The sequence below is a fragment of the Bufo gargarizans genome, chromosome 3 (genome assembly GCF_014858855.1).
Source record: "Bufo gargarizans isolate SCDJY-AF-19 chromosome 3, ASM1485885v1, whole genome shotgun sequence".
NCBI lineage: Eukaryota > Metazoa > Chordata > Amphibia > Anura > Bufonidae > Bufo > Bufo gargarizans.
Genome location: NC_058082.1, coordinates 562,850,666 through 562,872,860, shown reverse-complemented (window position 1 = coordinate 562,872,860; position 22,195 = coordinate 562,850,666). Strand labels below are relative to the sequence as shown.

Below are 22,195 nucleotides of genomic sequence, written 5' to 3'. Positions count from 1 at the left end.
GCGCCCTTCTTCCCCCTAGGGTACACCATGGATTTTAGGGCCTCCTGCTGGAGGTGGCTGAGGTGTCCTTGGTGGTAATTGGGTAGCAGCGTGCAAGGCAGGAGAGAAAGTATTGAGCTCAAACATAAGTAGTTGAGTTTTCAAGTATATAACATAGCAGGCATTTACCAAAAGGCTATGGGTAGGCAGTATGGTGATTCTCCTAAGTCTCTCTCTAGATGTACCATACAATCCTCCCAATTTACCAAAGGTCATGCAAGTACTTTCTCAATATATCTGCAGTGCCAAATGCAGGGTGCAGTCCTAGAACAGATAGCCAGTCCGACTCGGTAGTTTGGCGGGCGCTCAAGCAATATAACCCAAACCACAAACAGTAAAGTCCAAATCCGTAAACATACATTTCCTTTATTGACTTAGTCCATGCACAGTTCCTCTAGTTCATCAGAAGACTCTCTGACTAGGAGGCAGAACCAGGGCCGGCTCTATCATAAGGCAGCCCAAGCGGCACGCAGCTGACAGGCTGAGGCAGCACACACACTCTGAGCTACGAGACCCTGGTGTATTTAAATCTCATTTAGCATGTCTTTCAGAAAAGTTTCTCCTGGGATTCGAACTTGCGACCTTTCACATCAGAGGCAAGGCATTTACCCACACAGATATGAGAGCTGTATAGCAAATTACTTAAAAAAATAAATAAATAATATATATATATATATAAGACTTCTACTGTAGATAACTTTGATGCCTAGTGTACATACACATGACAGCTGCCCCAGCACACTGTGTATGGATGTAGCAGAGCTGGGTGTGTTGGGGCAACTGTCATGTGTATGGTTGTATCCTAGGTATCAAAGTTCTCTACAGTAGAAGTCATATTATTTTTTTAAGTAACTGGCTATACAGCTCTCATAGTTGTGTGGGTAAATGCCTTGCATACACTAAGACCCCCCCCCAATAGAAAAACACCTTCACTCAATTTATAGACAAAATATACTTTATTAAATAAATCATAAAAATAAAATCATGAATACCTACAGTACATAAGTATCAATATAGCAGCAATGAATATACCAGAGAGGACATAGAGGGCGCTGCCTCATCAGTCACGTCCAATCCACATGTCTCAATGTCAATAATGAAAAATGCACCCAACACCGATATTATATCGTAGTTCACCCATAAGAGCAACTTGCATGTGGATTACCGACTAATACAGCAGCGTCCTCCAACGCCATTTCGTCCAAAAAGGCTTCTTCCGTTGGGAGGAAGACGCTGCTATATCAATCGATAATCCACATGCATTTGCCTTCTGTTTTCTACTACTAGTACTTTCAACACTAGACTTGAGATTGATAAGTTGCTCTTATGGGTGAACTATGATATAATATCGGTGTTGGGTGCATTTTTCATTATTGGCATTGAGTCATGTGGATTGGACGTGACTGATGAGGCAGCGCCCTCTATGTCCTCTCTGGTATATTCATTGCTGCTATATTGATACTTATGTACTGTAGGTATTCATGATTTTATTTTTATGATTTATTTAATAAAGTATAATTTGTCTATAAATTGAGTGGAGGTGTTTTTCTTTTGGGGGGGAACTATTGTAGGCAGGCAAATTAACATGTCGTCAGAGAGGTTTAGGAAATCTAATTTAAATATCTTTCCCTGAAACCCAGAGGGGCATCGTCTGGCCTACAATACTGCGCACGCATACTCGGAGAACAATGGGCTTTCCAAAATGAGAAAGAGTACCCCTTAGACAACGCATATATATTGTTGAGAAACACACATCTGTGTACTAGTTGCTCTCTCTCTCTGGCAAATGAACCCCAATAACTCGTAGTCAGGGGCGTAGCTGCTACTGGGCCTGAACTCAGAAGGAGCCCGTCCTGGAGGTGGACTAAAAAGATTTAATTTTTAGGGCAACAGTATTATACAATGTCATTATATACAGTGACAGTATATACAGTGACATGACATACAGTATATACATGTAGGTATGGACGGAGAGGCTGCCTGACCTGGTCTGAGGAAGAGATCTTGACTAGCCGCAGGAGTGGGGGTTGCATGGAAGGAAGGGGTTGCGAAGAAGATCGGGGGACATTCAAAAAGGTTTGTGGAGCCTAGACAGTTTGAGATATGCCACTGATATGACTGGTACAAAGACCCTAATAAGCCCTAAAGACCAGCATATAGACCCAAATAGCCCCTGGTGACTGGTATATGGACCCCTAATGATCCTTAGAGTATGGATCTCTCTGCCAGAGGAGATGGTGATGGTGATTCAAGAGAAGAGGGGCCCGGATGTATTTTTGGAGAATAATAATATTACAGGTTACAGTTACTAGAATTATGGAAAAGAGTTATTGATCCAGTGAATTATTCTGATTGCCAGATGGGAAGGAATATTTTTTTTTTCAATGAGGAAATTGACTTCCACCTCAGTTTTTTTTAACCTTTCAATGCATAAACTTTGCAGGGGTATAGGCTGACCTGGATGGACATATGTCTTTTTTCAGGCTTCCAAACTATAATACTATGTTACTCTTACCATTCACTGAGACTGATGTGGGGTTTTCTGGTCCACTCGTCATTCCACCATATATTTCCTGCAAGAATATCACATCAAAGACGTGAGGAAAAAGAACCCCTAGTTTATCTTATATCCAAGCAAAGATAAAAAAAAAAAAAACACTAGAAGACATGAACCAATGTGCCTTAAAGGGAATGTGTTATCAGAAAATGGCTTATTCTTTAAATCACGTTTTGTATGTTACACACATTTATCAATAATTTTTGGTGGTTATTTTTATTTATATATCTATATTTAAACAAAAAAACATAAACTCCTGCAAGTTTTGCACTGGCCACTAAGCCTAATAGTAGGTGCCTCTTCTTGGTCTGTACAGATCACTTTACTGCAGTTATCTGCTTATGATTACAGTCAGGATTATAATGACATATCACCTCTGTGCATAGTTAACACATTATACCAAAATCATACAGAGCATACACTACACTCCTACTAGGGAAGTTACTGGAAAATGTAATCAACATAATCTATAGTAGATTTGCAGAAATCTCACCTGATGATCCAGTGGGACATTTTTATTTTCCTCTGGCCAATCCTGGGAATATAGAGGACTGGGGCATCTCTCTGGTGGATTTCTCCTACAGGAGTCATCTATCGAAAATAAACCCAGTGACTGAATACATTGTCTATATGTGATGATCAGATGATGGGTGAATCTAGGTGATCCTCAAACCTGGTGCCTCCTCTATAATCAAGGATGGTATTCTTGCAGAGTGCCGGCCTGCAGGGTAGGAGTGATGGCTGTGTTGGAGAGGATGGGAGGGGTGGCAGTGACTAGAGAGTGGTAGTAGTCATCATGGCGGCTAACCATGCTCCAGCACTCCTCTAGGCAGAGCATGCAGTGAATGGAGGGGCGCCCTTATTCCCCCTAGGGTACACCCTGGATTTTAGGGCCTCCTGCTGGAGGTGGCTGAGGTGTCCTTGGTGGTAATTGGGTAGCAGCGTGCAAGGCAGGAGAGAAAGTGTTGAGCTCAAACATAAGTAGTTGAGTTTTCAAGTATATAACATAGCAGGCATTTACCAAAAGGCTATGGGTAGGCAGTATGGTGATTCTCCTAAGTCTCTCTCTAGATGTACCATACAATCCTCCCAATCTACCAAAGGTCATGTAAGTACTTTCTCAATATATCTGCAGTGCCAAATGCAGGGTGCAGTCCTAGAACAGATAGCCAGTCCGACTCGGTAGTTTGGCGGGCGCTCAAGCAATATAACCCAAACCACAAACAGTAAAGTCCAAATCCGTAAACATACATTTCCTTTATTGACTTAGTCCATGCACAGTTCCTCTAGTTCATCAGAAGACTCTCTGACTAGGAGGCAGAACCAGGGCCGGCTCTATCATAAGGCAGCCCAAGCGGCACGCAGCTGACAGGCTGAGGCAGCACACACACTCTGAGCTACAAGACCCTGGTGTATTTAAATCTCATTTAGCATGTCTTTCAGAAAAGTTTCTCCTGGGATTCGAACTTGCGACCTTTCACATCAGAGGCAAGGCATTTACCCACACAGATATAAGAGCTGTATAGCAAATTACTTTAAAAAAAAATAAAAATAAAAAAAAATATATATATATATATATATATATATCTATATATATAAGACTTCTACTGTAGATAACTTTGATGCCTAGTGTACATACACATGACAGCTGCCCCAGCACACTGTGTATGGATGTAGCAGAGCTGGGTGTGTTGGGGCAACTGTCATGTGTATGGTTGTATCCTAGGTATCAAAGTTTTCTACAGTAGAAGTCATATTATTTTTTTAAGTAACTGGCTATACAGCTCTCATAGTTGTGTGGGTAAATGCCTTGCCTCTGATACAGAAGGTCATGGGTTCGAATCCCATCGCAAACGTTTATGAAAGACAGGCTAAATAAGAGCACGAGCACCAAATCTTCAACACTAGAGGCTGCTGGGAACACAGAGGAAGAGGCCTGCATCGCATCGCTGAGGTAAGTATAATTTATTTATTTATTTGTTTCAAATACCAGGCTGTTACTTTACTGCCATGGGGTAGGGGGGGCTATTGGCGCCATGATACTGGCACATGGAGGGGGGAGGAGAGAGGCACTTGATACTGGCACATTAGGGGGCAGGGGGAGAGGATGGCACTATGATATTGGCACATGGGGGGGATATGAATCATGAGGGGCAGAAATGTGAAATGGATATAAATCATGAGGGGCAGAAATGTGAAATGATGGGGGTGGCAAGAAATGGACATGAATCATGAGGGGCAGAAATGGGAAATGATGGGGGTGGGGCGCCAAAATGTAGATTTGCTTGTGTTGGCAAAAATCCTTGCACCGGCCCTGGGCAGAACCAGCGCACCACCAGGCTATTACTAAGATTGTCAGTTAAAGGGGTTTTCCAAGACCTTTATACTGATGACCTCTCCTCTGGTTAGGTCTTAAGTATCTGCTTGGTGAGTGTCTGACATCCGTGAACCCTGCTGATCAGCTGTTTTGAGAAGGCAGTGGAGCTCACTGAAGCGCCACAGCCTTCTCCAGCGTTGCCTCGGCCTTTTGACATCACATTCATCAGTCACATGGTCAAGGAGCAGCTCAGCCCCATTGAAGTGAATGGGGCTGGTCTGCGATACTAAGCACAGCGACTATAAAATGTACGCCGCTGTGTCTGGTAAGCTTAGAGAAGGCCACTGCACTACTGCCTTCAAAAACAGCTGCTTGGCAGGGTCCCGGGTGTTGGATCAAATACTGATGACTTATCCTCTGAAAAATACTTTTGACTTTCTCCTTCCCATATACAACCTTTTTGGATCATAATAGGGGCATAATACAATCACATCAAGAGATTGTATCACTATAAAAGCATAGTTATCATACATTAATGGGACACTGTCAACTAGATTTCACTTACTGGGCTATTAACATCACCACATCAGTCTCCAAGATTTATATTAAAATATACTAGTATTACTGCCCTGTGTCTTGTAGTTTGTCCATAAAATCCGCACCCATTATCTTGGAGCCCAGCACCGCCCCGCTGCTAATTTATTCACTGCTCATCGCGTAATGTGTTGCATGCGCCGTGGATACACATGTCAGCGCCTGCGCGGTGTCCTGGCATCGGCCTCACAGAATGAATTGAGCATGTGCCAGCTTCGCTCGACCCGGAAATGAGCGAGATTTCGGGCGCAACAAACACATTACGTCGCCGATAAGCAGTAAATAAATTGGCAGTGGGGCGGTGCTGGGCTCCAGGATAATGAGCGCGGCTGGGCTCCAACGGCCGGAGGGACAGCACCTTGGGCTCCTTATCAAGGTAATTAACATATCATTAAAAGCTATTTTCTAGACAAATGAAAAGACATAGGGCAGTAATACTAGTATATTTTAATATAAATTGTGGAGACTGATGTGGTGATGTTAATAATTCAGTAAGTGAAATCCAGGTGACAGTGTCCCTTTAACTACTTAGCAATGAACCATACTACATTAGAACATTAACTCTTTAGCTGTGAACCACTGGGTCACTGCATTCTCTTACCTAGTGATGTGAGGGGCTGGTGATCCTCCATCATGACGTCCTTGTACAGATCCTTGTGTCCTTCTAAATACTCCCACTCCTCCATGGAGAAATAGACAGTGACATCCTGACACCTTATAGGAACCTGACACACACAATCATACAGTCATCCTCCAGACACCTCCTTGGCGTTATTGTATAATGTCCCAGCATTCCCAGCAGCGCTCACCTCTCCGGTCAGCAGCTCAGTGATCTTGTTGGTAAGTTCTAGGATCTTCTTCTCATGTATCAGTGAATAAGGTGGAGGCTCGGTGATGGCTCCTGGGGTCCTGCTCCATTCTCCTGACACATGGGGTGTCACACACTCATCAGACGACTTCTTCACTACTGTGTAATCCTGTGTATGGGGAGACACCGATCACTACATGTAATCTAAGAGTCCTTCACCTTTCCCGTCATTTCCCTGTATTATTATTATTAGAGATAAGAGTGATGTCATGTGAGACTCTCACCTCTCCAGTTATCAGGTAGATGATGTCTAGGGTGAGGTCTAATATCCTCGCAGCCATGTGGTTTCTTCCCTGGTCCATCCTTGGGGGGCCACTCATCGAAAGGACCATTGTTTGTCAAATAACTCTTTCTCTGTGAGAGTCCTGTGTCTGAGGACAAGGAGGATTTAATGCAAAATCTAATTTAGAGAAACATCTTACACAGTGAATAGTGCCTAACTAATTGAGAATTATGAAGGACTAATGATACAATTACTGAGGTATATGAATAAGAACAAGAAACAATCCAGATAGAATCAAGCTAAGACATGATTAAGTATGAAAATGAAAATAAGAGGTGACTTACAATTCTGGAGGAAGCAAATAACACATTGACAAAATATCTACCCAGATTGCTTTTTTCTCTTAGTGTCAAATGGTCTTCTCAGCCATACAGAAGATAATTATCCCACTGATAGGTCCTTAGTGCTCCACCACTAGTCCTCAAAATGTCCTATAGTTTATTTTTTTTAAATACATAGTTTTACAATAAAAGTCCTTGTAGTCTGTTTCAACTGGTAAGAACTCTCCTATTCATCAGGGGTGCGTGCATAGAAACAGGCCAAATTCTTCCCTGCTAATAGGGAATTCTGTCCTGGAAACAGGACACGACATCATGCTGATCCTGCACATCAGGCCATTGGCTCTTCATATTAGTGCTCTTCTAACAAATGAATTGACTAAACCGTACCTAAAATATCCTAGAGTATTTACAAAGTCTTGGTGCAGAATGGGCTCCTGTGGAAGGTGCTAGCCACAGGAAGTCTGTGTTCCACACACAGGAAGTGCCATGTGTTCCAAATACAGGAAGTCTGTATTCCATACACAGGAAGTGTCATGTGTTCCAAATACAGGAAGTCTGTATTCCATACACAGGAAGTGTAATGTGTTCCAAATACAGGAAGTCTGTATTCCACACACAGGAAGTGTCATGTGTTCCAAATACAGGAAGTCTGTGTTGCACAGACAGGAAGCACCATGTGATACAACTAGATTTTTTTTTTTTAATATTTACAACCAAGGAAGGCACATTAAAGAAATGTTGCACCAACAATATATAGAAAAGCATGGAAACTACTTATTAAGTAGACCTAAATGTTAATTTCAATATTAATTAAAAAAGGAAACTATTCAATAAAAAAGAGATACCCCTATCAAGGCACTGCCATGAAATGGGCTATGATGCACAATGGGTCGCATTACAAGCATAGCAAAAACTGCATAATAAGACCCAAAATGCAGGGTTCACTGTTTGGAAAAATAAGCTCTGCATAGAATAAATTATAGAGTCAATACTAACGGCTCTGTGAAAAGGAGCTGCCTATTTAAAGTGTGAGAAGTTGTCTCCGCAGGTGAAGAAACTTCCCCCTGCCACTTGATTGACAGGGCCAGGCATCTTGCTCAGCCCTGACAAGCCAGCACAGAGCCTTCCTGTACTGGTGCAGTGACTGCACATGCGCCTCTACGCTTGCGGCCGGCAGAACATGAACAGTGGCTGCTCCAAAAGCGGAAGCAGAGCCTCTGCACTTGTGCCGCTACTTGGAGCAGTAGTGCAGGTGATGCTAGATGTCTGGCTCTGTCCATCAAGCAATAGGTGGATGACTCATTACAGCCCCTCACAGATGAAGACATCCCTAATCAAGACCCTTCCCCTGCATTCAGTGGTGGATTGACATGCTCAGTTGTCTCCCTGCTTCCTCACGCTTCTCAGTGCAGGTATAGTGATCACACAATAAAAACAGGTAAAGGGGTCCAGACACCTTTCATTTATTCATCCCTACTTCTAAACTCATAGACACATATCTCTCTCTAAACCAAAGGTCAGAAACCTCTGGCACTCCAGCTGTTGTGAAACTACAACTCTCAGCATGCTCCATTCACTTGTACGGGAGGTCTGAAAATAGTCAAGCAAGTGTACATCCTGGGAGTTGAAGTTTCACCAGAGCTGGACTGCTGAGGGTTGCTGATCCCTGCTGTAGACAGTGAAGAAAGAAATGGGGAGGGGAGGGGGGGCATTACATCCTATAGTGCTATTTATTAGTTTAAGTGCTTGGGGCTGTGTATCATCATTTAAATTGGTGATGGGTCGGAGGGCTGTGTTATAAACTAGAAGCAGGAGGCATGAGAATTTTTTTTTTTTTAGATACAAATTATTACAAAAAATTAGGAGGGAATCCTACCATGTTTAGTGTATGTACCTCTACAACTGACCGGACTGTTGTTCTGTTGGTCTCTGTGTTAACCTGCAGTGCTGTCCGGTAAAGTTGATGGTTGCTTGCGGCACTTGCTGTATAACAACTACCCTTTAAGGGACTGTCCGCACACAAAACTGCAGCCTTTAAGCTCATGCCTCAGTACCCTATGAAACCAGTTAAAATTACATCTGTCAGCAGGATCAACCATATTGAATCAGGCATAATGCCTTGTTGGTTGATAAAGCTATACCTCATATGTTTCTCCGTTTTACCGTTCCTGAGAAGAAAAAAAACATTTTGTTAATATATAAATGGGGTGCAACAAGGAATGGGCCCAAGTCCCTCAGAATATCATAGCTCTTCTGCTCTGCACTCAGACAACTTCCCTTGTCCCCTTGATTGATAGGAGCCAGGTATGTCGCTCCATCTGCTTCTGCAGATGATCACGTTCTCTTGATGATGTCAAGTGTATAGCCTACTGGCAAGAAATTACAGGGCCAGGTGAAATGCCTGCCCCTTGTCAATCAAGTGGACTTGGGAAGTTGTCTAAGTACAGCATAGAGGAGCTCTGGTGCTCTGAAGGCTCAGGTCCACCCCTTGGTGGACCAGTAACCTAATTTACACATTATTAGGAAAAAAATTCTCAAAAAAATGGTGCAAAGGAGGAATATACACTATTTGTAGAAAAGTATTGGGGCACCTCCACAATAAACATACATAAGTTTCATTGAATGCTAAATTCATAGTCATTAATATGGAGCTGGTCACCCTGTGCAGCTAAAACTGCTTCCCCTCTTCTGGAAAGGCTTTCTACAAGATTTTGGAGTGTGTTTGTGAACATTTTTGGCCATTTATCTAGAAAAGCATTGGTTGGGTCAGACAATGATTCTGGAGATGGCCTGGCTCACAAGCTCTGTTCTAGTTTATTCCATAAGTGTTGGATGGGGTTGAGGTAGTCAAGTTCTTGCTGTTCACTGCCTACTAGGACGGTTAAAATTAAAATAATAATAACAAAACTTTATTAGGAATAATTATTCAAATACAGCTAATCCCTCTCTTAGTATCTAGAGATAGGCAGAAGGGATCAATGCTCTGGAGGACAATGTGTGTACAGCTATCCTCCAGTCTGACATCGCAGATATAGATAACACTGTTTACGGATACGCACAGTGAGACAAAGTATCTCTGCGGTCAGTTCCCTCATTAACAGAGGCGTAACTAGAACTGACTGGGCCCCATAGCAAATTTTTGTACGGGGCCCCCCACACACACTTCTTCACAAAGACTTTTTATTTACTGTATTTACTGTCATTTTTAGCACGACTGTTTTTTGACATTTCCAGTTCCTGACGAAGATTATATTCAACTCAACCCCTTTAAAACCTGCGCTGCAATTGTAATAGACCTGTCTGATTTACCTTTACATATCCACAAGTATTTTAGCCTCTGTACCTTTCATACCACATACACGGACGCAGTCATACACGCCCTCTCCACATACACGGACGCACTCATACACGCACTCTCCACATACATGGACGCAGTCATACACGCACTCTCCACATACACGGACGCAGTCATACACGCACTCTCCACATACATGGACGCAGTCATACACGCACTCTCCACATACATGGACGCAGTCATACACGCACTCTCCACATACACGGACGCAGTCATACACGCACTCTCCACATACATGGACGCAGTCATACACGCACTCTCCACATACATGGACGCAGTCATACACGCACTCTCCACATACACGGACGCAGTCATACACGCACTCTCCACATACATGGACGCAGTCATACACGCACTCTCCACATACATGGACGCAGTCATACACGCACTCTCCACATACATGGACGCAGTCATACACGCACTCTCCACATACACGGACGCAGTCATACAGGCACTCTCCACATACACGGACGCAGTCATACACGCACTCTCCACGTACATGGACGCAGTCATACACGCACTTTCCACGTACATGGACGCACTCATACACGCACTCTCCACATACACGGACGCAGTCATACACGCACTCTCCACATACACGGACGCAGTCATACACACACTCTCCACATACATGGACGCAGTCATACACGCACTCTCCACATACATGGACGCAGTCATACACGCACTCTCCACATACACGGACGCAGTCATACACGCACTCTCCACATACATGGACGCATTCATGCACATACTCTTCACATACACGGACGCATTCATGCACATACTCTTCACATACACGGACGCAGTCATGCACATACTCTTCACATACAGGGGCGCACTTATACACGCACTCTCCACATACATGGACGCAGTCATACACGCGCTCTCCACATACATGGACGCACACATATAAAATACATATATATAGACACCCAGCTTTCCTGCTGTGCCTCTCCCCCATACTCTAATGCCTCTGCACTTGTGCCATGCAGGATAGCAGGGAAGCTGGATGACATCTCATGATATAATTCACCCAGCTTTCCTACTGTACTGCAGGTCACATGTGCACAGTCTGGGAAAGCTGAATATAACCCCAGTTCCCCTGCCACTCACATCACTGGTGCAGTTGTGGCAATCCAACTGATGTTCAGCATGCTGGGCAGGGAAGGTCCAACTTCAGGCAGCAGGAATCGCGGGCAGAAAAGGGGGCGGGGCTATTATAGCTCCGCCCACATCGGGCCGTCCTGTTGCTGGTCACTGTCATGCTGATGTCACTGATGTCAGGTCAGTGACAGAGCGACTCAGATAGAGATAGCGCTAATCTGACTGGCGCCAGTGCAGCAGCACTCCCTCTCCCTCCCTAGTCCCTCCACAACAGGTAACCCCCCCCCCCCCCTACACGGCCTGGCTCGGCCCCGCCCCCTCCACAGTTCGGCCCCGCCCTCTTCACCGCCTGAGTCCGCCTCCTCCTTCCTCTAGTTACCTACCTCTTCTGCTCGTGCGGCAGTGAGCCCCAGGCCCGCCTGCTTCAGCCTCCAGTCCTGACCTGACTACTCCTCCTTGCCTTCCCCCCAGCCAGGCCCGAGCCGCGGACCGCCCACGCCCCGCCCACTACACTGGGCGGGCGGTCGGGCCTGGCTGCCTGTGTGTTTTTACTGTGCACTGTGACTGTTAATAAAAAAAATAAAATAAAATTATTGCGGTCCGGACGGGCCCCCAGTGGCGTAGGGCCCCATAGCCACTGCTATGGTTGCTATGGCGATCCCTACGCCACTGCTCATTAATACAGGGTAGCAATGGACCATGCCCGTAATTGTTAAAGGCTATGGTCCAGCTACCTAAATCAAGCAGGGGTCAATATCTCTCCCCAGCTATGTCCCAATGGTGTCTATATCACTGACACTCAGGGTAAGTTTCTAGAGGACCCCCACTACAGCTTTGATGAGGCTACCTAGTGAAAACAAGTCCTGCTTGACGCGTTTGTTTGACCTATGGTGGGCACTTCATCAGGAGCTGTGGGCAAGCGGGTACTGGTTTGTTCATTGGTGAATAACAATGGAGACAAGTGGAGGACGCTGCACGTGGATCACGCAGCAGTATCGCCGCTGGTATGGCTGCGCGCGCGCGCCCACTTCTGCTCAATATATAGGGATGCGCTCGGAGGATGAGCAGGGGGGCTGTCTCAGGTGGCCAATCGCAGGATAGGGGCGTGTACAAAGGTCCCAGGTCCTGCTGTGCCTCCCCTGTATAGCGAGATGTGCTCCCGCTCGTAGCTCATTTTGAAAGGGGGATCCTTAGGTGGCTTAATATTGTCCATAAAAGGGGAATTGACTAGGGATTATGGATACATTGATTAGCGATGGATTATAGGTTAGACTGATGCAGAAAGTTTATTAATAAATTATCAAAGGCTGGATCATCATGCAATGGAGGGGGAGAAGAAAAATGACAGATCAGAAGAATGATATCTGTCAGCATAGCATTAACCTCCAGTAACCAATTATTAAGTCACATGGTGATGTGAATAGTCTCCAGTGGAAACATTATGATGTAATGTGGTCCCCGAAGAAACCAGTATAAAATCGGATTAATGTGTTAGGACCTAAAAGGGGACGTAGCCTTTAATTGATATGAACGAATAGACAAATAGGGAGGTATAACGGCTGGTCTCATGGATAGATGAAACAAGTAAAACTAATCCGTTCATTAAGACCCCTTGGTTTTTCTCTACACAAGCAAAAAATCCATTCCAGTTCCTTCCTCAAAAGCCTATCGTCTATGTCACCACCTCTGGGTGACTGACGTATTTGTTCTATTCCTTGAAAACGGAGAACCTTAGGTTCCCCTGCATGTGAGTCGAAGACGTGTCTGGCTATTGGGGTATCTCTCTTATTGCGGATGTCCCCCAGATTTTCGCCAATGCGTTGTCTGAACTCCCAGATGGTTTTACCAACATATTGAAAGCTCCAGGAGCAGATGATAAGATAAATCACTTCTGCGGTCCTACAATTAATGAATGCCCTAATTTCTTGTGGTGACAGTGCTGGTAAATGTCTTGCTGACTTTTATTGAATTGCATGCAATGCACCCACTGCACCTGAAATTCCCTTTGATATCAGTGCGAAGCCATGTGTGAAACCGTGTAGGTTTCAGAAAGCTATGGACTAGCTGATCTTTTAAATTCTGACCTCTTCAAAATGTTATGGAGGGGGGGGGGGGTCTCTGACTGAATTACCAATTTTCGGATCCATCTTCAGGATACTCCAATGTCGATTGAGAATCTTTCTCACCTCCTGATGCCCAATGTCAAATGTCCCAATAATTCTAATAACATCATCTTTATTGTCCTTCATTTTAGGGACCAACAGATTTTTCCTATCGCAACACCGGACATGATGATAGGCATCATTCAGGACCGCATCCGGATATCCTCTTGATCTAAATTTTCGTCTTAGATCATTCGATGCATTTTTGAAATCCAGAGTATGTGAGCAGTTACTCTCAGATATTGTCCCTTGGGAATTCCTTTATGTAATGCCCAAGGGTGCCAACTCTGCCATTGTAGTAGATTATTTGTGGCTGTTGGTTTTCTGAAGACCCTTGTTATGAGGTGTCCATTAGTGTTGGGCGCGAATATTCGAATTGCGAATATTGGCACTTCGAGAATTTGAGAATATTTAGAATATAGTGCTATATATTTGTATTTTCAAATATTCTTGAATTTTTTTCATCTGAACCCATGATCCCTCCCTGCTTCTTGTTTGTGAGCCAATGAGAAGGCTGCAATGTCTTTGTCTGAGCTTAGCAACATCCCTAGCAACCAATAGGAAAGTTGCCTACCCCTTACTATATAAGAACCTCCCCAGCAGCCATTTTCTACAGTTTTTTAAAGTTCTGAGAGAGAGAGCAGTGACATTGCTGTGCTCTGTGCTTTTCATTAAATACATTAGATAGATAGTTAGATAGCTTATATATATAATACAGATAGTCAGTGTAGGTTATATCCTGATATAGTGTAGCTGTTGCAGTGGAGGGTGTTAGGTTCTGCTGTCCATACATACATACATGCTACAGACATAGTGCTCTGATGTCACAACAATACATAGTGCACCAATCAGGAATATGAAGTCAGACCTGCTAAAATGTGAAGTTTCACGTATTGCACCAAAATATTCGCTTCATGAGTGCCGATAAGCGCAATCGCGAATATATTGGAGCACTGTAACTGCATATAAAGCCATTTTTAATGTTCTGCCGTGCCAACCATTTTTTCCAGTCTCAGGAAACTTCTAGCAGCTTGGAAAATGTAGCAAAAGTGACCCACGTCTGTATTGCGCCCGCAATACGCGAATATTACATTGCCGATTTTCACAATCAAGAAAATAATAGCAAATTCTCGAATTCACAAATATAAGATGAATATTCTATGAAATATTTGCGAAATATTACGAATTCGAATATTGCCCCTGCCGCTCATCACTAGTAACATAGTACATAAGGCCGAAAAAAGACATTTGTCCATCCAGTTCGGCCTGGTATCCTGCAAGTTGATCCAGAGGAAGGCAAAAAAAAAAAAAAAACCCTGTGAGGTAGAAGCCAATTTTCCCCACTTTAGGGGAATAAAAAATTCCTTCCCGACTCCAATCAGGCATCAGAATAACTCCCTGGATCAGCGACCCCTCTCTAGTAGCTATAGCCTGTAATAATATTACACTCCAGAAATACATCCAGGCCCCTCTTGAATTCCTTTATTGTACTCACCATCACCACCTCCTCAGGCAGAGAGTTCCATAGTCTCACTGCTCTTACCGTAAAGAATCCTCTCCTATGTTTGTGTACAAACCTTCTTTCCTCCAGACGCAGAGGATGTCCCCTCGTCACAGTCACAGTCCTGGGGATAAATAGATGATGGGAGAGATCTCTGTACTGACCCCTGATATATTTATACATAGTAATTAGATCTCCCCTCAGTCGTCTTTTTTCTAAAGTGAATAACCCTAATTTTGATAATCTTTCAGGGTACTGTAGTTGCCCCATTCCAGCTATTACTTTAGATGCCCTCCTCTGGACCTTCTCCAGCTCTGCTATGTCTGCTTTGTTCACAGGAGCCCAGAACTGTACACAGTACTCCATGTGTGGTCTGACTAATGATTTGTAAAGTGGTAGGACTATGTTCTCATCATGGGCATCTATGCCCCTTCTGATGCAACCCATTATCTTATTGGCCTTGGCAGCAGCTGCCTGACACTGGTTTTTGCAGCTAAGGCTACTTTCACACTAGCGTTCGGGCGGATCCATTCTGAACGGATCCGATCATAATAATGCAGACGGAGGCTCCGTTCAGAATGGATCCGTCTGCATTATTTTAGCATATAACAGCTAAGTGTGAAAATAGCCTCGTACGGATCCGTCCAGACTTTCAATGTAAAGTCAATGGGGGACGGATCCGCCTGAAGATTGAGCCATATTGTGGCATCTTTAAACGGATCCGTCCCCATTGACTTACATTGTAAGTCTGGACGGATCCGCACGCCTCCGCACGGCCAGGCGGACACCCGAACGCTGCAAGCAGCGTTCAGCTGTCCGCCTGTCCGTGCGGAGGCGAGCGGAGCGGAGGCTGAACGCCGCCAGACTGATGCAGTCTGAGCGGATCCGCATCCATTCAGACTGCATCAGGGCTGGACGGAAGCGTTCGGGTCCGCTCGTGAGCTCCTTCAAACGGAGCTCACGAGCGGACCGACGAACGCTAGTGTGAAAGTAGCCTTAGTTTGCTGTTTATTAAAATTCCTAGATCCTTTTCCATGTCAGTGTTACCGAGTGTTTTACCATTTAGTATGTACAGGTGTACTAGTGTCCATCATTTCCCCTGATGATACTTAGGTCAAGAAAAGTGATGGAATCGTGATCAATTGTGGAGGTAAAGTACAGTCCCATGTCGTTGATATTTAATTGTCGTACAAAGAAGTCAAACTGTAACATATCTCCCTTTCACAATATCAAAATATCATCAATATATCTCAACCTTAGGTGGATACATGATGAAAAATCCTCAAACTGCTCAGCAAACACAATTTCCTTTTCCCACCAGCCCAGGTAAATGTTGGCAAAAGTCAGGGCACAGGGGCTACCCATTGCCACACCACTGAGCTGGCAGAAAATCCTCCCATTAAAAAGAAAGGTATTATGTTGTAGGGTGAAATCAAGTAATGTCAGGACAAACTCATTGTTCTTCGTGCAGTGTGTTCCTCTCTGGCTTAGGAAATAGAGTATTGTTTCCAATTTCTTGGTGTGTGGGATAGAGCTGTATAGAGCTTCCACTTCCCGACTGGCCAATAGAGTGTCCTCCTCACAGATAACATTGTTTATATTATAAAGGACATCCATCGTGTTACGTGTGTAGGGTGGAAGTTCAGTGACAAACGGACGCAGAACACTGTCTACATAGATACTGATGTTCTGCGTCAGGCTTCCAATCCCTGACACGATGGGTCTACCTTTAAGGGGATTTCATCCCTTATGTATTTTAGGCAGACTATAAAAACAGGCCATCACCGGATGTGGTGGGATTACAAAATCCATCTCTGCTTTATTCTCAAGGTGCGCAGTATATACTTCTTTCACAATAGCCTCCAGGCTTCTACTATAATGATCAAGTGGATTGTTACGTAAAATCTCATAGCATAGCCCATCTAGTAATATGTTATCACACATGGCTACATATTGTGATCTCGGCGTAACAGGCGGTGTTTCTCTATGAAAAACACAATAGGCGCACCATAGGGTAGTACAGTCCAGATCAATAAACAAACAAAGTACTCCGAAATGGAGGCTCACCTTAATGGGTTGTGCGATAAATAGGCACAACACTACTGAAGGCTTAAAAGGGGTGTAATGGACCCCAAAGCAGATGGTCATGAAGCCAGGGATGTACGCACTTCCACGTAGGGATGCCTGGCTTCCCCAAGAAGGCGGATAGATACAAATAGAAAGAAGAGACTCCCACGGTGCAAAAAAACAATCTTTGGTGACAACACAAAATTGATTTAATGGTTTAGCAGATGGTACAACGCATTTCGGGCAGGAAGCACCACTTCATCAGCTACAGACTGCTCATACCAACATATTGTGATCTGTCAAGGATCATTTGGGGGACATCCGCAATAAGAGAGATACCCCAATAGTCAGACACGTCATCGACTCACATGCAGGGGAACCCTAAGGTTCTCAGTTTTACAAGGAATAGAACAAATCCGTCACCCACCCAGAGGTGGTGACAGACTTTTGAGGAAAGAACTGGAATGGATTTTTCGCTTGTGTGCAGAAAAACCAAGGGGTCTTAATGAACAAAGTAGTTTTACTTGTTTCACCTATCCATGAGACCAGGCCTCCCTATTTGTCTATTCCATCATATCAATTAAAGGCTACGTCCCCTTTTAGGTCCTATAAGTGTCACAAATATTTAGACAGCACTCCTTTGTTTGGTGATAATTAAATGATTTTATTTCATGTTATTTCAGCCGGAATAGGTGGTTTTGTCAGTTGCAACGTTTCAGGCGTAATAATCGCCCTTCATCAGGCTGACAAGACATAATATACAGAAAGAAAAATTCATATGGTGATCATAGAAATCAAAAAATACATGATAGTATAAATAGATGCACAAATACATGATTATACAGCTAAAAATATAACATAACATGAAAAAGAGAGAGGGGGCTCTCTGAACATTTTATATGGCAATGTTAACATCACATATGCCATACATATTGTATACAGTAGCACTGGGTATAAATATGCTAGATACAAGAGTGCTGGTACTGTACGTGGTGTGCACTGTGGCCAACGGGGAACGATTGCCCCAGAGCACAACAGTACATCTGTTGAGACATCTATAGTTGCATAGAAAAATATTTTACTTCCTGTTATGGCAGCAAGCCATATAGTTACATATAAAGGCTAGATTTGGATGGCGGGGCAGTCGGGGCGCACTGACGGCAGAGGGGCTGCCACCGGTTAGTCCCAAGCGTCACACCACTCAAAATAGGACTGAGACAACATGAAACTGTGCATAGTAGACTACTATACAAACCAGGTATACCGCACAGTATCAAGAGACTTCCCAACTACAGATACCGTACCCCCCTTCACGTCGGGATCCTCTAGTGCAAGCGAGGCCGATTTTTTAGACAGAGCTACTGGCCGCAACAGAGGCAGAGGCCGACAAGGAGGGCGGGGAAGAAACACAGGAAGAGGAAGACACAATTTCCGCTCCCAGTCCCGGGACCCGATTCGAACCAGGTCCACGTACAGGAACTAGACACAGACCCCTGTAACTCGGAAGATCTGACCATGAACTTATCCAAAAGAAACCTTTCCACAGACGAAATGTCAGCTCTCAACTTGGGCCTGGGCTTTGTCCCCACTAACTTCTACAATCCATACACACAGGATAAAGAGATGTCCCGTTTCTTTCGTGCCATCAGACTACAGGCATACCCGGATATCGAAAAACCAATTTGGATGAACGAACAACCACTACCCACCTCACCGTTCCAGACACGAACCAGAGGATGCAAGCCTCCAAGTACATATATGCCTCCGAAGAAATACGAGATGATCGAAAAATACATATCCAAAGTCCAAGACTAGATGAATAAACTGGAAAAGGAATCCACCACGAAAAAGGTGAGATTCAACCTATCTAGGGGCCAAAAAGGCGCATTAAAAGAACTTGCCCAGGATAGGAACATAATTATTAAACCAGCCGATAAAGGCTCGGGGATAGTTATTATGGACCGTTTAAAATACAAAAACGAGATCCTAGGGCAATTGGGAGAACATGGTACCTATCAACCATTGGACCAGGATCCCACCACGAGGTTCCTAGCTGAACTGTCTGAAATTGTGGGACATGCCCATGCCAATGGGCTCCTGACGAACAAAATGGTTGAGTACCTGGTTCCCCAATATCCTCGGATTCCAGTTATCTACACACTCCCCAAGGTCCACAAAGACAAGTAGAATCCCCCCGGGAGACCGATTGTCTCGGGATGTGATTCCGTATTTCAGGCAGCAGCCAAATTACTGGATAACCTATTACGACCTTATGCCCTGAGTGGCAGGTCGTATATCCGGGATACTACGGATTTTTTAAACAAAATCCACATGGTCCAACTTGGGGACAACAATCCATACTTGGTAACCATGGACGTAACGAGCCTATATACCAATATACCCACAGACGCAGGCATTGAATGCGTCAGGACTGCCCTATCCAGAGAGGCAGAATTCTCTCCAGCGGAACAGGAATTCATACTGTCCCTACTAACTTTCGTCCTCAAGCGTAATTATTTTCTTTTTGAGGACCAATTTTACTTACAGATGTCTGGGACAGCGATGGGGTGTAACGTAGCCCCTACGTTCGCCGTCATCTATATGAATTCCTTTGAGGAGAAGGTCGTATACCCCCATGCAATGTTTCAGGATCACGTACATTGCTGGGTTAGATATATTGACGATATCTTCTGTATTTGGCAGGGTACACGGGAAAATGTGCAAACCTTCCATCGGGACATCAACACCGGCGTTTCCAGCATCTCTCTCTCTCTGAGCTCCAGCCAGTCCGAGATCTCTTTTCTGGATGTCTGCCTGAAGGTAAGGGACAAAGCCATCACCACTGACTTATATACCAAACCCACTGACAAAAACAGCTTACTGAGGTACAATAGCTTCCATCCCCCAGGCCTTATTCGATCCCTACCCCAATCCCAGCTGATGAGGGTTAAACGGATTGTATCCGACCCATCCATATTGGATCACAGACTCCACGAGATGTCGTCTAAATTTATGGCAAGGGGCTTCCCATCCCACATCCTAGACTCACATACCCGAAAAATAGCTGAGATCTCAAGAAATAATCTCCTGACACCGAAGGCGTGCTCAGAATCTTCCAGCCAGAAACGTATCCCATGCGTTACTACATTTTCACACCAAAGCAGGGAGATCAAAAAAATCATCAATAAACACTGGCACATCCTTGCCAGTAATTTCCCCAATGTCTTTAGAGAAGTGCCACTTATGTCCTACAAAAAAGCGAAAAACATCAGAGATTTACTAGTCAAATCTGACATTGGGAGCAACAAGGGCTCCGGAATCCAGACCACCATCATAGGTTCCCCCATCAATGGCACTTACCCGTGCCTTTCATGTGCCCAATGCAGATGCGTCCCACCTTCACTCACCCCACATCAGGGAAGACGTTTAAGATCCAAGGCCACTTCTCGTGTCAGACAAACTTCGTGGTATACCTTATCAAATGCCCATGCGGCCTCGGCTATGTTGGCCAGACCATTCAAAAAATCAAAGAACGGATCTGCCAACACAAATCGAACATCCGTACCAAAAAAAAAAAAAATTGATGCCCTTCTGGTCGAACACTTTCTGGTACATAAACACGCTATCAGCCTCCTCTTAGACGAGGGGGGGACCGCCAGGCGGTGCTTCAGGAGAGAGAGATGTCCTGGATCCGTTGGTTAAGTACCCTACAACCGGTCGGGCTAAACAAGGATTATTTTTAAGCCATTTGTATATCTAGTCCTCCATAATGTATTTTATATCTGTTTCATGTGCTTCTCTTACAGGACCAGAACTGTTCAGTAGCGGATGGTGACTTCCGCAAAGCACACTTTACAGTCCTGAGATACCTCTGCTGAGCATCCAAAGGGTGTAGTCAAGACCACCAGGTCCTCGACCTACCATCTCGTGGTTCAACTGTGTCCCACTATCTCGTGGTACTGTTCGTACCCGCCTTCAGAACACTGTGCTGGCTTTATGTTCTTGTATGGACACTTGAGTGATTACCTCGTCCAGCCCAACCCAGTCTACTTAGCTCCACGGGCATCGTCCCCCGATGCAACTTGGAACTAAGTAGCCGGGATAAACAACCAAGTGGGTATACCTGTGACAGTCTTTTCTCCCTGTCACCCAGTATGTCATGAATTGTATTTAATGGATACACATGTATCTTTGACGTAGACAATCCGATGCCTTGTATTTTAATATTATATGGTTACATATGTATTTATGACTTGGATGTCCTGATGCCTTATACTCCAATGGATATATACATATACCTCTGATTCAGACGGCTATTGATCTGACGCGCAGGCATCTTTCTGGGACTCTTCCCAATATGCCACACCATAACTGGCCACTCATGATCTCACACTGCATATCTGAATAGAGATATATATACTGGATGCCTCTTGTTCTGTTGTAATCTATAGGGACACTGCGCTGCCCTTGTGCCCAAGTAACGCCCCCTAACGTACGCAGGCATTTCTTTGTGGACATTGCCTTATGTCCCAGTACCGCCCCCTTACCAGCGCTGGCTACTGTGTAGGGACATTACTTAGTTAATGTGTCCCAATACCGCCCCGAATTAGCGCACGGCTATAATATCACTCCCGTTCCCTTTAGCTTCATCAGGGACAGTGCGATCATGTGACTAGGTCACATGACACTACAACCACCATGACACGCACGGCACTTCCGGGTACTAGTCGGATTACCGGAAGTGACGCACCAGCATACTTACACACGTCGGTATGCGCTCTGAATCCCAGGCCTCGCTCCGGCAACTGGGCCCGCCCACTACCTGCACCACATGACTCCCACCCACCTACCACAGTACACCAGGGAATACTTAAAGATAGCGCACCCCACATGCAAACAAGCGCCGGCTGTATACCTAGTGTGGTCCTCAGAGTGGTGAGTCTTTTACCGATGCCTTAATGCCTGAATATTTTGCAGTATAACTTGTTATCCTGTACTGGTCCTCGTATCCCAGAAGCCTCCCCTGCCTCTTGATATTCCACCCTTAAAAGGTTTATTATGCACTCC

General features: G+C 44.6%; 1 protein-coding gene across 2 annotated transcripts in view; it reads right to left on the bottom strand.

Moving 5' to 3' along the window:
• The window catches only part of LOC122930680 (gastrula zinc finger protein XlCGF26.1-like), a 63,408-nt gene that overhangs the window by 11,545 nt on the left and 29,668 nt on the right, over positions 1 to 22,195 (bottom strand). Inside the window, exons 1-3 of one of the 2 annotated variants that reach the window (XM_044284230.1) lie at positions 6,109 to 6,305; positions 3,090 to 3,187; positions 2,555 to 2,612 (exon numbers count right to left, since the gene is read on the bottom strand). In XM_044284230.1, coding sequence (XP_044140165.1) covers positions 2,555 to 2,612; positions 3,090 to 3,187; positions 6,109 to 6,193 — 241 coding nt within the window. In that variant the 5' untranslated portion in view covers positions 6,194 to 6,305. Of the gene's footprint in view, positions 1 to 2,554; positions 2,613 to 3,089; positions 3,188 to 6,108; positions 6,306 to 22,195 lie in introns of those variants that run through there. The other variant, XM_044284229.1, reaches the window with a different exon arrangement.